At 38.1% G+C, this 17807-nt stretch overlaps 1 protein-coding gene across 1 annotated transcript in view; it reads right to left on the reverse strand.

Annotated features, from left to right (window-relative positions):
* NEO1 (neogenin 1) overlaps window positions 1-17807 on the reverse strand; it is a 168188-nt gene that overhangs the window by 32121 nt on the left and 118260 nt on the right. The window contains exons 12-16 of the mRNA XM_024761726.1: window positions 12484-12533; window positions 11386-11533; window positions 8435-8545; window positions 7148-7342; window positions 200-295 (exon numbers count right to left, since the gene is read on the reverse strand). Of these exons, the coding sequence (XP_024617494.1) occupies window positions 200-295; window positions 7148-7342; window positions 8435-8545; window positions 11386-11533; window positions 12484-12533 (600 nt within the window). The remainder of the gene's footprint in view (window positions 1-199; window positions 296-7147; window positions 7343-8434; window positions 8546-11385; window positions 11534-12483; window positions 12534-17807) is intronic.

Raw genomic sequence — 17807 nt, forward strand, 5'->3', positions numbered from 1 at the left:
TTTTCTAAAAAGCAAAACAAGGATTCATAGAACTTTCCATGTTTAAAGCCCATTTATCTTCCTATTTGAAGCCTGTACCCTAAATTGCCATATACTTTTCCTTTCACTGATACCTATGGGGCATCTTGGCCTCATGTCAACATTCTACTTAAGCTGCTGGAAAAAATGCTGAAGACCAGAGATGGACAGGGTACCTTACCTGTGTGAGGTCTGGTCACAGCACTCTCATAGAGGGGGATACCTTCACCCACATTGTTAAATGCTTTCAGGGTAATCACATAGTGAGAGCTGGGATCTGAAGGAAAGAAACAAGTGGAAACACTTAAAAAAATTCTCACTAGAGAATTAAAAAAAATTCACGGGTGACGATGCATAATCTTAATTGCAAAAAAAGCCAGGAAAGATTTTTAAATTTTTTATGTGGGATTATTCTGGGGGTGGGGAGGTATGGAGATGGCAGCATACAGAGTATATAGAAAAACTGGCTGGGATAAACTTCCTGGAATTAGTCCCAGGAGTCAGGTTGACTGTTCCCGAATCCTCTCTTGGCTTCAGCTAATCAATGGTTTAGTGATGTTACTGTATAGTGAAGAGCTTGGATTAAAATGAATAAATAAGAGTTTCATGTGCTGGAAGCCCATAGGTGGAGCTTGGAATTAAACAAACCCCTTTCCTTCTCAGGAGGACAGCAACTGGAACAGCCAAGCTAGACAAGTAGGAGATAAGCTGTTAACTCAGTAACTGCTGAAGATCCTTAACTCTCTGGGGTGCCTCCAAATCCAAGAATGCCAACTTAATCTAGCCTCCATGCAGACTTCTTGGTTGGGAAAGAGCCCAGAATTTCAACCAGCTAGGAGGTGATGTTGCAGGAAATGTAAGACCGAAAGAAACACTCCTCCAGGTGATCATATAAAATGCTGCTAGTCAGACTTGGTGAAAAAGAGCGGTATTAAATAGCTGGAATAGTATTCATTCTCCTACTGGCTAAGGCAAATCAGGAAGAGTCTACTTTATCACATTCCTGATCCAGGCAAGGTTTAGTATGGGTACTTCAAAAGTCTAGCTTCAGAAATGAAAACGTGGGCTCCATTGAAGTGTTGCAGGGGGAGAAGCTGACCCATAACACTCACTTCTGGCAAAGTTGGGTAGATTCCCAAAGTGGCTACACCTCAAGTGGCCTGCATTACTTTAAAAGCTGCTTGGTGGCCCATCCTCTAGATACCAGTGAGCAATATATAAAGGCACCTGGTCTTCCAATGTGAGAAAGAATTGACAACAAATGGAATCAATGAGACTTAGTACTTGACTGGCAGGAAAGGGTGCTGATATGGGCAACATGGTGGAAGGTGATGTCATTCACTGAGACTGGGGACAGAGGCAGAGCAACTACGATACACATTTTCCAGACTTGATTCTAGGTCCCCTTCTATTCCTACTCTTCACTCTCTCCTGATGTGCTTTCATTTATTTCCTTGGTTGGATTAGCATGTATGTGCCATCAAGTGCAAACTAGTCCTGACTTTTCTTCTGAGCACCAGACCTCTAAGTTCAACTATCTGGATTTCCACTTGGATGTCTCAAATCTCTCTCTCTCTCCCCTTTCTCTGCTCCTTCAGCTGCTCCAGTTTTCCCTAGAGTTCATAAATGGCATGACTATGCACCCTGCTGCTCAAGTCAGAAAGCTGGGAGTCATTAAGACCTCTCTCTCCTCCCCTACACAAATGATCAAGCCTTGCTGATTATACCTACTTGCCTCTCACCACTCTGCCTTGCTCCCTGGGCTCCATCTTTACTGGCTATCTCTCAGTTCACTGAGCACTATGTGCTCTCTTACTACTGGGCTGCAACATGTGCAGCTGTCCCTTACACTAGGGACACATGCCACCCTTCTTGACTTAGACAATGCCTATTCATCTGAAAGGGCTCTTCCCAGACTGGATTAGCCTCTCTAGTTACATAGCCTGTGGCACCTCATTTCTCTTCCACAGCACTCTAAACAATTTCAATTATTTAGAAATTGTATTATTTCTAATAATAGGCATGTCTGTTTGATTCTTTGCTCTGTCTCTAGCACAGGGTCTGGGGTATTTGCTGATTGAAAGTTTGCAGGAGAAGATACTAATTTTTTTTTTTTTTTTTTTTTTGTGGTACGTGGGCCTCTCACTGTTGTGGCCTCTCCCGTTGCGGAGCACAGGCTCCGGACGCGCAGGCTCAGTGGCCATGGCTCACGGGCCCAGCCGCTCCGCGGCATGTGGGATCCTCCCGGACTGGGGCACGAACCCGTGTCCCCTGCATCGGCAGGCGGACTCTCAACCACTGCGCCACCAGGGAAGCCCGATACTGATTTTAATTTTGATTAAATTATGATAGAATATGGGACATATCCCAGTGCAAATACCCATCAAGCAGATGTTTATATGGATCTGAAGCTCAGGAGAGAGCTCTTGTGTGAATAAATGAATTCCTAAAAGTATTTCTCAACTGTTGACTTTTGTTCAATATTATATGCATCTTAGCTCTATCTGTGATGATAAATGTAGCAAGCTTATTTTACTTTACGCAAAATTAATTTTTTGCTACTTCTCAATGTACACTCTCTTAACTAATAAAATCTGTTTACAGCACATGCAGTGCTCCTTCTCATCTCTTCTTTTCAACCACTGTTCTGACTCGGTCTTTCAAGTACAGGTCAGGCTTCTCCCCTGACTGCTCTACTGTGCCGTACCACCTCTTCCTTCTCTGAACATACTTCACTTCAACTCATCTCATTGTTTCCTGTGTTTTACATTTTTTCTCCGATTAGACTGAACGCACCTGAAAGTCAAAGACCACGTACTGCTTGCACTGCAGAGGATTTTCATTTCAGTAGCTTCATAAAGGAAACAGTAGGAGTGGGTCACCACAGAGATATTTTTATCCTATCCTATTCTTCTGCTCTCCTACAATTGCCTTATAAGACTGTTCGTGTGGGGAACACTTCCTAGGTTAACTGTGCTGTTTCTTCTTGAAAGGAAAAAGAGAAAGGCTACTCTGTTTCTGAATAAAGCATTAGATTGCTGCTTATTTTCTACCAGAAAAGATGAAGGTAAGTAATTTGTTGGACACCTAAAATTGTCCTTAGGAAAGATATTTACAAAGAAATGATGTGAACAAAAAAGTTGGTCAGGGAAGATTCTGAATTAAAAGGCAAGTCTTTCAAAGAAAGATCTCAATAATGATATAATCCAATTTGGAAAAGTAATTTTATCTACCCAAATCAATTCATTTTCTATTATAAAATATTAACTACATCTCAAAATTTTGGCTTTGTAATTCAACTTTGAGGCATAATTAGTATGAACTAAAATGTACCCATTTAAACGTACACTTTTAATTTTGACAAATATATACACCTGTGTAATCATGACCACACTCAAGATAGAGCGTATTTCCAACACTCCAAATAATTCCCTTATGTCCCTTGCAGTAAATTTCCACCACCCCAATTTCCAGGCAACCACTCATCTTGCTGTGTCACTATAAATAAGTGCTGTCCCTTCTGTAATTTCATAAAAATATAATAACACAGTATGTATTCTCTTGTGTTTGGCTTCTTTTGCTCAGCATAATGTTTGTGAGATTTGTTTTGCTGTGTGTATCCATAGCCTATTTCTTCGAATTGCTGAGTAGTATTCTACTGTATGGATACAGTATAATTTACCATTTACTTGTTTACCCCCTTTAGATTATTATAAATAAATATATCATGAACATCTGTGTAGAAGTCTATGTGTAGATATGTGTCTTTATTTCTCTTGGTTAACTATCTATGAGTGGGAATGTTGGGTTGTATGGTCAACGTTTTAAGAAACCTCCAAACTGTTTTCTAAAGTGGTTGTACCACCTGATATTCCCATCAGCAACCGTGAGTTCCAGTTTTATATCCTTGCTGATATCTGGTATTATCAGTCTATTAAATTTTAGCAATTCTAGAGGTTGTGTAGTGATATTGCATCGTGGCTTTATTTGCATTTCTCTGATGACTAATGAAGCTGAGAATCTTTTCATGTGCTTATTGTCCACTCATATATCATCTTCTTTGGTGTACTGTCCATCCAAATCTTTTGCCTACTTTTTTATTGGATTGTTATCTTCTTATTGAGTTGTTAGAGGTGCTTTTTTTTGTTTGCTTGTTTGTTTTTACATCTTCTAGACTGAAATTCTTTGTCAGGTACTTGAATGATGAGTATTTTCTTCTAGTCTCTGGCTCACCTTTTCATCTTATTGGTGTCTTTCCAAGGAGAAGTTTTAAATCTTGAGGAAGCCTGACTTATTTTTAATTTGTGCTTTTTTGCATCCTAAGAGATCCTTGCTACCCCAAAGTCATGAAGATTTTTTTTCTGTTTTCTACTAGAAGTTTTATAGTTTTAACTGTTGTATTTAGATCTGTTTTTGTGTATGGTATGAGACAAGGGTCAATGAAGGTTCTTTTTTCTTTCTCATACAGATATCCAATTATTCCCACACCTTTTGTTGAAAAGACTATCCTCTTCCCACTGAACTATCTTAGTATTTTTGTCAAAAATCAATTGACCATATACATATGGATCTATTTGTGGGCTCTATCCCGCCTACCTTTTACATAAACACTATCAAAATGTCTCGGTTACTGTAGCTTTATAATAAGTCCTGAAATCACGTAGTGTGGGTCTTCTAAACTTTATTCTTCTTTTTCAAAAATGTTTGGCTATTCTAGCTCTTTTGATTTTCCATGTAAATTTTAGAATAAGTTTATCAATGTCTAGAAAAAAGTCTACTGGTTTTCTCAGGGTATATGAAAATTCAAAAAGAGTCACGTACCAAAATGTTCATTGCAGCTCTATAATTGCATTGGAGAGGACTGTCATTGTAATATACTGTTTTCCAATCCATGAACATGGTATCTCCATTTATTTAAGTCTTCTTTAATTTCTCTCAGCCATCATTTTCCACTCTTCAGTGCACAGATCTTATATATATATATATATATATTTAAAGTTTATTCCTAAGTACTTCACATTTTTGATGCTATTAAGTGGTATTGTTATTTTTAAAAATTTTTACTGGAGTATAGTTATGTACAATGTTGTGTTAGTTTCAGGTGTACAGCAAAGTGAATCTGTTATACATATATATCCACTCTTTTTTTGATTCTTTTCCCATATCGGCCATTACAGAGTATTGAGTAGAGTCTCTTGCGCTGCACAGTAGGTCCTTATTAGTTATCTATTTTATATATAGTAGTGTGTATATGTCAATCCCACTCTACCAATTTATCTCTCCTCCCCCTTACCCCCTGGTAACCGTAAGTTTATTTTCTACATCTGTAACTCTATTTCTGTTTTGTAGATAAGCTCATTTGTACCCCTCTTTTTGGATTCCACATATAAGCAATATCATATCATATTTGTCTTTCTCTGTCTGACTTTACTCACTATGACAATCTCTAAGTCCATCCATGCTGCTGCAAATGGCATTACTTTGTTCTTTTTTATGGCTAATATTCCATTGTATATATGTACCACAACTTTTTTACCCATTCCTCTGTTGATGGTGGTATTGTTATTTTAATTCCAATTTCCAATTGCTTATTGTTAGTATGTGGAAATACAACTGTTTCTATATATTGACTTTGTAATATAGTCAATTGTGACCTTTTAAACACAGTTATAGTTTTAGTAGCTTTTTTTTTTTTTTTTTTTTTTTTTTTTTTGCGGTACGCGGGCCTCTCACTGTTGTGGCCTCTCCCATTGTGGAGCACAGGCTCTGGACGCGCAGGCTCAGCGGCCATGGCTCACGGGCCCAGCCGCTCCGCGGCACGTGGGATCTCCCCGGACCGGGGCACGAACCCGTGTCCCCTGCATCGGCAGGCGGACTCTCAACCACTACGCCACCAGGGAAGCCCCTAGTAGCCTTTTTAATAGATTCCTCAGGATTTCTACTCCAGTAACAATGAGCATGTACAGTGCTCAGATACTGGTTTCTAAATATCATTTATAAAAAATCAGGAGCAATAGCTGATTCAAGAGCAAAGGCTAGGAAAATACCAGATAAGCCTGTAACATCTTACTGTGTCAAAAAGAAAGAAAGTGCTCAAAGAAAGATGGGAGATGTCAAACGGACAGAGAAACTAGTCATAAAGAGACTCCCATTGGCCGCTCTTTCACTATGAAGAGAAGGAAAGCTCCTTCTTACCAAAGAATGCTAATAAATGTAGAAGAAATAATGGAATTAGGAAATCACCACTTGGGAAACACGACAGTAATAACTGTTAACTAAAGACTCTAAAACTAGTGAGTAAAAGTTCGACAAGAAACAAGATATTTGCAAAGATTCAAGGTACCTCCCCTACAAGGTACTTTTTAATTATGAAGGGAAAAAATAATAACTTTATAGTGGAGAAATGTGGAAGATACCATTTTAACCAAGTGGTTAAAGTTAACATCACTAGCATTAGACTCTCATGTGCCTCCTGATATGATGTACTGACAAGAACACATGCATCTATGTCACTCCTTCCAAAAATGCATAAGCTGAATGTAATGAGGAAATATTACACAAGTCTAATCTGAGGAACATTCTATAAAATATAAATGGTCTATATGTATTTTTCAAAAATGTCATAGTCATGGAAGTCAAGAAAAAACCAAGGAACTGTTTCATATAAAAGAAAACTAATGAGAAACAATAAATACAACATGTGATCCTGCAACAGAAAACAATGTTTTTCTTTTGTTATAAAGGACATTAATGAGACAACTAGTAAAATATGAAGCCTTTAGATAGTTTCACAGTTAATTTGCTCATTTTGATAACTGCACTGTGGTTATATTAGAAAATGCCCTTATTTTTAGGAAATGCAAATTAAAAGTAAATATGAGTGGACATAGAGGGGCATCATCTCTGCAACTTACTCTCAAACGGTTCTGCGAAAAAAAAATACAGGTACATACAGCAGATAAAGGATATGTGGTAAAACGTTAACCTCTGGGGAATCTGGGTGAAGGATATATAAAAATTCTTTGTACTATTTTTGAAAGTTTTCTGTAAAAATAAAATTATTACACAATAAAAAGTTAGAAAGAGAGAAATCACATGTGCGATTACTTCCTCTACTTAGCACACATACCCAGATTTTCGATGGTGTAATAGCGCTGTTTATAGTCCACTTTTATGGTCTGGGCATGAGGGCTGCCAATGCCATAACCAATGGCATAACCTCTGACCACAATGTTCTGATTCTCCGGAGGTGTCCAGCTTACTACGATGCTAGTGACAAGTGGGCGGACGTGAAGAGAACTAGGCACTTCGGGGACACGAGTTTCTGGGAAGGAAAACAGAAAAGCAGGATGATATCCAGAGCCACTTTCCTTTAGAATATTTCATCATGCTTGGGAAATGGTGTTCAGCCTTCTGCCCAATTATTTGGGGCTTAGTTTTTTCCATTTTGCCCAAGAATTCAGAGAATCTGTATGTACAGTAAAGTATGGCCCATGGTTTCACTGCAGTCTAAGAAAACAAACTCAAACAGCCTGAAATACAAAACACTGCAGTATTAATTTGGAAGGGAAGAGAAAGAGATCCAAGAATGTCTTCCCAATGGAGAAAAACAAATAAATTGTCTTTCAATTGTTACCCATTCCTCTTGGTCCTACATCTGATTCCCAAACTCTACCAGGTGGAATGAGAAAGGCACAACATCAACTAATTAGAAGCCTGCTGTCAACAGGTGACCAAGTATCATATTACAGCAATGATATCAATTATTTACTCCCCAAAGTAATATGGTAAGTCAGAAAATATGAAACTTTAGAACCACAAATTGATTTAAATGGTGGGAGACTAAGAGGCTTTAAAAGGTGGCAATTTACAGTACCTTCCACTTACATTATTTCAAGGCATAAATTTCTACCACTATTTAAAAATTAGTAAACAAAGAATTAGAGTAAATACCCAGGTCTTTTGTCTTTTAAGTGCAGCACCTGTCTCTGATAAAGGTACATACACACACCCACATGGAGTTACTGAATAAACAGGTGAGAAAAAGGGAAAGGTTTCCAGGACTAAGGGAAGAGGGAAACTGTAACTGAAATAAAGGCACAATTTATGTGGTTCGGCCTTAAATTTTAGATCATTTATCTACTTGACAGCCTTGGTAAAAAACCAGACTTAAAGCACTTGTACATTTTTACTTGTGCTGGTTCTGCTTAAAGGGACGGTTCTCTCTTAAAAAAAAAAAAAAAAAAAAAAACCATTCCAGGAGACTTGCTGTATTACAGGAATGACAGCAGTATAAATCCACTAAAGTTCACAGATTTAAGCCACACAACACCCAAAATCTGTGCCTTTCCAGTTTGACTCATTTGACTTCAGTCAGTACCTAGCCTGTGCCAATCCTGCCGATTGTTGTTCTTACCATCTAAGTCACTTTCAAAAGTTTCAGCAGACAGCCAGTCAGTAGCAGGGCCTGTACCATTGATTGTTAGAGCAGCCACTCGGAAATTATATTCAGTCCCCCGATCAAGACCTGCAACCCAAACGACAGAAAAAAAAAAAAAAAGGGCTGAAACAAGAGGTTTGGAAAAACAAAAGATCAGCAATCTCTCATTAAAGCAAATATCTCATCCACCAACTTAATAAAAAGCTACTATCTTGATAACATTCCAGTTAAAGTTAATACAGAACAAGCAATACATAAATACAGCACAGAGGAGCTCCTACCTCTGAAATAGAGGCTAAAGCCCACAAAATCCAAGAGGAAAACAAAATGAGTAAAGCTCTCAGGAGACTTCAGATCTTTTAAAAGAGCTTAAAGGCATCTTAGAGATCACTTAATGCAATCCCTTCGTTTTGTTACTAAGGAGGCCAAGGCCAAAAAGAGGCCAAAGGAATGAAAGAGTTACAACAAAGGAACAAAGTCAGTTGGTCTCAAAGACACCAAAGACCAGAAAATAATGCAGAGGTATAACACCTACCAGTTTACCTCTGTTCTCTGGGCCACCCCATAACCACAGTAGAAAAAATTTTAAACATCAAATATGGCCTAGAAATCTATTTCTCAACAGCCTATTGCCCATAAGTATATACTGTAAGTAAAAGAGAAATAAAGCCTCTCTACTATGCAATCTTTCATATTTACTGTCAGCTAACAAAGTACCAATGTACCAAAGGCAACAAAGATCTACATGTAAAAGTCTATCCTACAAAGTGGGGTAACAGTCAATAGTATGGTCAGCTATTCATATATTCATGCTTCCATTTTTTCTCTTTTTATTGTGTTAAAATACATATAACATAAAATTTATCATCTTAGTCATTTTTAAGTGTACAGTTCACATGCACACATTTTTAGAGCGCTTAGATTCTAGGCATTGTGATAGGTCTTGTGAGGGTTATGAAAAATTATCCTACTTCCCCATATTCAAATAACAGCATCTTTGGCCAGCAACATAGTGCAGAAACTCCAAAGAGAGAGCTACTGAGAGAGAAGTTGGCTAGGATGCAGGATGAGCCCTTGCTCAGTTAATCAATCCTGTCACGTGGTGTGAGAGGAGAGATGGGAGGTTCTGTCCTCTGCAGGCCCATCCTGATTCTGTTTGTCCACAAGAAAGCAAGAAGCAAGACAGGAGGAGAAGCAGAAAGGCTGGGGCCAAGTCAGTTTACCTCTCTGTCTCCTCCCTGCACACACTGAACAGGACGTGCCAGAGTGGGCTACACAAGCATTTGTAACTTTAACAGACAACAAACATGGTTCAATTGAGGACTTGGAAGAATTCAACCAATCAGATTGTCATTCCCTCTCCTCTGGGGAGTTGGAATGTAAGAGAGGGAGAGAGCAAGTGCGAGAGAGAGTGCACATAAGCAAGTGCAAGTGAGAGAGATGCGTGAGTGTAAAGGCTGAGCTCCTCTCCCTCAAGATAACCTAGAGAGCTCATCGACTAAAACCAAGGCACTCGATTCATATTATAAAGATATGGCAGAATGTGTTTAGTGCTGTAAGTGGTACAAAAAGAAGACACAACAATTACTTCCGGCTAAAACTTAAAATCCTATAATTTGTTGTTCAGTACAGGATCTTGGGAACCCATACTGTTCTCCAATACTTATCAGCTTCAAGTTAATGCTTCAAGAGAACAATGATCTCCACTTTTGCTCATCATTGTATACTCAGTGCCAGTACCTGCTAATAAAAGTTCAATAAAGTCTATTAAACAAATGAATGAATCTAAATATGATTTTAAAATGCAAGAATTTTCTTGATAAAGAAAAGGCTATTTTTATGATGAAAGTGGTACTCTGCTTATACATCAAATGTTCCACTGAGAAAACGAATAGTCTCCTCATGGGCAAGGACTGTATCTACTTTTATTTATTAGAAACAAGAAGAGTGCCTGGTATACAATAAACATCTACTATTAAACATTCAAAATAAAAGCCTTATCTTTGGGAGATGTTATTTATCTGTGTCTGGAGTAAAATCAGACTGACTTTTAAGAACATTCGTGACCAATTTTGCTGTAATGCTCCTTTGGTGAGACTTCTCAGCAACACCCCTACAGCCATATTTCCCTTCCGCAGCTTAGAGCTGTGGGGTTATGAGAGGAAACTAGAAGACTGAAAGATACCCTTGAAGACAAACATTCACCTTCTCCTATTTTGAAAGAAGTCAATCTCATCCATGAGGTGAGGAGTACAGAGAAAAGCTTGCTGGTTTACTGGAGTACAGTTTTTCACTGTCACTGGCTCTCCAATTTTCAGAAACCTATACCTATACAGATTATATGGATTAGGGTTCATTTTTATCAGGTGTGCCACTTGCTCTGTTTCACACAAAGGGAGAACTATACAAAAGAGCTCTCCTTGACAGAATTTTCTAGAACTTTATCATGTCTGTAGAAGCAAGAATGATTATTGCGTGGCTGTGGCTATTCACAAATGTTGTTTCAGGCCACATATACCTGAGTGGTGTCAGCGTTATAGAAGTCATTTTGTAGGCCTCTGCTACCAACTAGACTGAGTGGATTCTTTGCTTATATAGCTTTGTTTTACCTTTCTTTCAGATTACAAAAGAGTTATATATGTGTGTGTGTGTGTATATATATATTCAAAAAAGAAGACATAGAGAACACAGAAAAACACAAGTAAGGCAATGAAACTCAAATGCAATTTACCAGAGATAGCAGAACCTGTAAGAGTGTTTTCCACTAATTTGTATCAAGTCAGAAGTAGACTGAACTCTTACAAATTGTTTTAAACCATTTTTGCTTTGTGTAAATCAACGGCCCAGAGCAGTCATTAGACTAGCACAATTCAATGTCTGAGAGAGACACCATCTCCTAGCTTTCGCCTATGTGCAAAGCAGCTTACCTTCAATCAACTGTGACAGCTGTGTCCCAGTCACCAACGTCTCAGTGACATCGCTCTTTCGGGAGGCCTTTCGGTAGCGAACCCTGTAGCCAGTGATCTGCCCATTTTGTGTGGCTGGAGGAGGTGGCTGCCAGTGAATTACAACACTCTGGGAAAGACAAGATTATAGGGTGAAGACCGAATATATCAAATCTCGGTCCTGTTTTATGCATTATTACTCTGAATTCAGTGTGTAAGAGAAGGAACCATAAAAGCAACGGAGTGTTCAGGCAGAGTCTTACTAAGTTATTTAATAATCACTCAAAAATAGTGTTTCATTTTAAAACCATCAAAGACCAAATAGGGAGACTGTATTTGTGGGCAGCATACGCTCGGCACTTTATTTTGCCAGAATGAAGACATAGGGCAAAAGTCTCAGGAAAGTTTTTGAAGGAAAACGTAAGGTCAGAGGCATGTGGATTAGGAAGTAAACTACTGTTAGGTGTAAGGTTCTCTTCTACTTCCACTGTAGCAACAGCAAAATTAGACAATTTCTGTCTAAAACTTTTCAAAGAGGGGACTGTTAATCAACAGCTGCTTGTTTCTTAAAGGAAAAGGAGTCCCATAGTCCTTTTTGAAAGAACTGACTGTCTCAGTTGTCTGTGCAGCCCAGTAGGGGTTCTGGGCGTCTGAGAGGCACACGTGGCCTTCAGTGCACAGTGAACTTGACCAGGAGGGACAGCTTCAGCAATGCAACCATCTGACAGACGTCTGCCTTTGATTCACACTGGGCTCACCTCACAGTACTAAACAGACTATGGTATCATACACAACAACTTACTTCTTTCTACCTGTCACCAAGGTTCCGGATGTCATGATTTACATAATAATAGCAATGTACTTGAAGAAAGGCTAAAGTAATTTTGCACAACAGAAAGGCAGTAAAGTTGAACAGAATCAACCAGAGTTGGCTTCTAAGCCCAGCTTTAAAATGGCAAGTGTAATATCTATGTTACTTTTTTTCTTTGCTTGATTATGATTGTTTTAATACAGAATCTCCCTCTCTATTTGCTCTCCTGAGGCAAATAGAAAATGAACAACAGCAATATAAAGTTTTACCTTTGAATTTCTTACTTCTAAAGACAGATTCTGAGGAGCAGCACTGGGAACTGCATAGGCAAAAAAAAAGAAAAAAAAATTTCAATCACTCAGGTATCACCCATCATGTGACTGTTCTTGGCTGGACTTTATACAAATGCCACATCTCAAACACTGATATACAACCTGAAGGTCTAACCCAGCAGCCAGTGCCCTCATGTTGAAAGTATCTGGACAAGGTGTGGGGCCATATTTGATTTATTTAAAATAATGAGACCCATTCACATATGCACCCATACCCAAGTCAGGCTGTACCTTTGGGAAGTCAGGTACTTATTTCAAGGATATGATAGTGACTGTAAACTTTTCTAGACCCCAAATACATTCTGAATCTTTAACGAATTCTTTTGAATATTCTTGGGAGTAGCATATCTTTATCTTGGGATACATTTTCTGGAAACAAGTCTAATGACTATGGCAAATGAATCAACTGGGTAATATCACTATGAGTCCAAAATGTGATGTACACAAATCAATGAGCTTGGCTTTCTTGTGGGGTCCTAAACTGGTTTTAACGGCAGTTTCCAAGTAGAGCAAAGAGATGTTTAAGCAATGACAGTCCAGTTAAGAAACGATCTGGCTTCCCAAGGGAACTATGTAGCAGGGAACACTCATTCAGATGTGAGAAGTTTGGGACCATTGGTTAAAAAACAGCTGTATAACTTTAGCTTCTCACATATTAGAACATAAGACAAGGGTATCTCAAAGTTTATGGTCCACACACACTCCAGTGTCTTCTTCTGTAGTAATTATAGGAAGCAAAGAAAATTTAAGTAAACCTGATTAGTTTCTTCTCCATCACAAAATGCTAACCTTGGCTTTTCTCTCCTAATCCATCCATGGAAATTTCTCCTTCCCATTCTCTGACATTTGGTGACCAGGCGTATAACTAAGTGCCCACTGAGCTACAGGCTTCTGGAGGACAGAGACTATTTGTTGTTCGCTGTTGAATCCTGTGCTAACAACAAAGTACGTCAGGCCTCAACCAAGAGATTCGGGCACAGAGGGTCTGGAGAAGGACTTAGGAACCCGTGTTTTGAAAAAAGTCCATGGATGGTTTTGATCATCTCCCTGAACCTCTGACTTAGCTGCAAAGGCACCAACATAATTGTTGTTGCTGTCTTCTTCTTCATCATCAACACCACTGCCACCATCATAGCTAAGATCTGCTGCATGCTCCTACATGACAGGTACTTAATCCTTAAAACAATCCTGCAAAGGAGTTTCTATTATTATTCCCATTTTATAGATGAGAAAACGATAGATGCAGCTCAGGAGAGTTAACTTGCTCAAGGTATTTGTTTCAGCTGGTATAGGAACTAAGATTTATCTTACTCCGAACTGCTGCCCTTAACCACCATGCCGAGACACATTCAGTTCCCGTGACAGGCACTGTAGTCAGCATGCCAAGCCACTTAATGCCGTTAAAAGTGGCTCATGGGTAGATTTAAGAGCCTACCTCAAAAAACAGGGTAATGTAGTTGGCTAACCAAACTACAGTTTGCATTTATTTTTCCCAACTTTTTATCCTGAAAAATTGCAAGCACAAAGAGTGACAAGAAGAATACAATGAACACCATACATTCTTTTCCTGGATTCACCAATTGTTAATATTCTGCCACATCTGCTTTATTTCTCTCATTATATTTACACAAACATGTTTATCTATCTACATATTGTTTCTGGATGGCTGAGAGACAGTTACAGTCGTCATGATACTTCACTCCTAAATACTACAGTATGTATCTCCTAAGAACAAAAACATTCTCCAACAAAATGATAATACAGTGATCACACTAAAAATCTAATCAACGCAAAAATATTACCTAATATACCTAATAACATATCTAATATTTAATAGTGACTGATACTATACCAACCTAACATTAAGTAATTGTACCAAGAGTGTCCTTTTTAGCTGTTTTAACTCCCAGAATCAAAGATCACACGTTTTATTTTATTTCATGTGTCTTTACTTTCCATTAATCTAGATTCTAGAACGATTCCCCTACCTTTTTTGTTTTTTTCATGAGACTAGTATTTTCTAAGAATTCAGGACAGTTTATTTAATTATTTGCAGAATGTCCATCAATTTCAATATGTCTAGTTATTTCATCATGATCATATTTAAATTAAACATTTTTGGCAGGGATACAACATAGAGGAGAAGTTCTATCTTTCTTGATGCAACATATCACATGATGTCAGTCTGCTCCTTTGTTGGTGATGTGATGTCTGGCTACCTGCTTAAAGGAGTCAAACTATAGCTTCTAAGGCATGCATGTTTATGTATAAGGGCTATACATATATACACACATTTTTAAGAAAAAGACATTTTTGTTAACACTTGGATTTAGCTGAGTTTCAGGACATAACACATACACTAAGTGCAATAAACTGCTATTTTCTGTTCTACTTTAAAAACATTTTTTAAAAATGCTGGTCTTGACCAACTCAATCTTGTTGTCAGGCTGTACTTTGAAAACGACTGCTTTAGGGTCATAGGTATAAGCAAATATTCAGTCACAGGTGAGAAATAAACTGTCACAAAACCCTGAGGAATTTAAAAGACCTATTTGTATGCACCCAACATAGGAGCACCTCAAAACATAGGGCAAATGCTAACAGCCATAAAAGGGGAAATGGACAGTAACACAGTAATAGTAGCGGACTTTAACACCCCACTTTCACCAATGGACAGATCACACAAAACGAAAAAAAATAAGGAAACACAAGCTTTAAATGATCCATTAAACAAGAAGGACTTGATATTTATAGGACATTCCATTCCAAAACAACAGAAAACACTTTCTTCTCAAGTGCTCATGGAACATTCTCCAGGATAGATCATATCTTGGGTCACAAATCAAGTCTTGGTAAATTTAAGAAAATTGAAATCGTATCAAGTATCTTTTCTGACCACAATGCTATGAGACTAGATATCAATTACAGGAAAAAAAACCTGTAAAAAATACAAACACATGGAGGCTAAACAATACACTACTAAATATCCAAGAGATCACTGAAGAAAATCAAAGAGGAAATAAAAAAATACCTAGAAACAAATGACAATGAAAACACAACGACCCAAAACCTATGGGATGCAGCAAAAGCAGGTCTAAGAGGGAAGTTATAGCAATCCAATCCTACCTCAAGAAACCAGAAACATCTCAAACAACCTAAACTTACACCTAAAGCAATTAGAGAAAGAACAAAAAACCCCCAAAGTTAGCAGAAGGAAAGAAAACATAAGATCAGATCAGAAATAACTGAAAAAGAAATGAAGGAAACAATAGCAAAGATCAATAAAACTAAAAGCTGGTTCTTTGAGAAGATAAACAAAATTGATAAACCATTAGCCAGACTCATCAAGAAAAAAAGGGAGAAGACTGAAATCCGTAGAATTAGAAATGAAAAAGGAGAAGTAACAATTGACACTGCAGAAATACAAAGGATCATGAGAGATTACTACAAGCAACTACATGCCAATAAAATGGACAACCTGGAAGAGATGGACAAATTCTTAGAAAAGCACAACCTTCCGAGACTGAACCAGGAAGAAATAGAAAATATAAACAGACCAATCACAAGCACTGAAATTAAAACTGTGATTAAAAATCTTCCAACAAACAAAAGCCCAGGACCAGATGGCTTCACAGGCGAATTCTATGAAACATTTAGAGAAGAGCTAACACCTATCCTTCTCAAACCCTTCCAAACTATAGCAGGGGGAGGAACATTCTCAAACTCATTCTATGAGGCCACCATCACCCTAATACCAAAACCAGACAAAGATGTCACAAAAACAGAAAACTACAGGCAAATATCACTGATGAACATAGATGCAAAAATCCTCAACAAAATACTAGCAAACAGAATCCAACAGCACATTAAAAGGATCATACACCATGATCAATGGGGTTTGTCCCAGAAAAGAAAGGATTCTTCAGTATACTCAAATCAATCAGTGTGATAAACCACATTAACAAACTGAAGGAGAAAAACCATATGATCATCTCAATAGATGCAGAAAAAGCTTTCAACAAAATTCAACACCCATTTATGATAAAAACCCTCCAGAAAGTAGGCAGAGAGGGAACTTACCTCAACATAATAAAGGTCATATATGACAAACCCACAGCCAACGGCGTTCTCAATGGTGAAAAACTGAAACCATGTCCACTAAGATCAGGAAAAAGACAAGGCTTGCTAAAAAGACAAGGTTTCTCTTTAGCCACAGCAATCAGAGAAGAAAAAGAAACAGAAGGAATCCAAATTAGAAAAGAAGAAGTAAAGCTGTCACTGTTTGCAGATGACATGATACTATACTATACACAGAGAATCCTAAAGATGCTACCAGAAAACTACTAGAGCTAATTAATGAATTTGGTAAAGTAGCAGGATACAAAATTAATGCACAGAAATCTCTGGCATTCCTATACACTAATGATGAAAAATCTGAAAGAGAAACTAAGGAAACACTCCCATTTACCACTGCAGCAAAAAAAATAAAATACCTAGGAATAAACCTACCAAAGGAGACAAAAGACATGTATGCAGAAAACTATAAGACACTGATGAAAGAAATTAAAGATGATACAAATAGATGGAGAGATATACCATGTTCTTGGATTGGAAGAGACAAGCAGCTCATGCAGCTCAATATAAAAAAAATAAACAACCCAATCCCAAAATGGGCAGAAGACCTAAATAGACATTTGTCCAAAGAAGATATACAGATTGCCAACAAACACATGAAAGGATGTTCAATATCACTAATCATCAGAGAAATGCAAATCAAAATTACAGTGAGTATCACCTCACACCAGTCAGAATGGCCATCATCAAAAAGTCTACAAACAATAAATGCTGGAGAGGGTGTAGAGAACAGGGAACCCTCTTGCACTGTTGGTGGGAATGTAACAGCCACTATGGAGAACAGTATGGAGGTTCCTTAAAAAACTAAAAATAGTACTACCATATGACCCAGCAATCCCACTACTGGGCATATACCCTGAGAAAACCATAATTCAAAAAGAGTCATTTACCAAAATGTTCATTGCAGCTCTATTAGGGACATATACACACTACCAAATGCAAAACAGGTAGCTAGTGGGAAGCAGCTACATAGCACAGGGAGATCAGCTCGATGCTTTGTGCCCACCTAGAGGGGTGGGATAGGGAGGGTGGGAGGGAGATGCAAGAGGGAGGCGATATGGGGATATATGTATATGTATAGCTGATTCACTTTGTTATACAGCAGAAACTAACACACCATTGTAAAG

This window comes from Neophocaena asiaeorientalis, unplaced genomic scaffold, assembly GCF_003031525.2.
Source record: "Neophocaena asiaeorientalis asiaeorientalis breed wild unplaced genomic scaffold, Neophocaena_asiaeorientalis_V1.1 scaffold54, whole genome shotgun sequence".
Taxonomy (NCBI): Eukaryota; Metazoa; Chordata; class Mammalia; order Artiodactyla; family Phocoenidae; genus Neophocaena; species Neophocaena asiaeorientalis.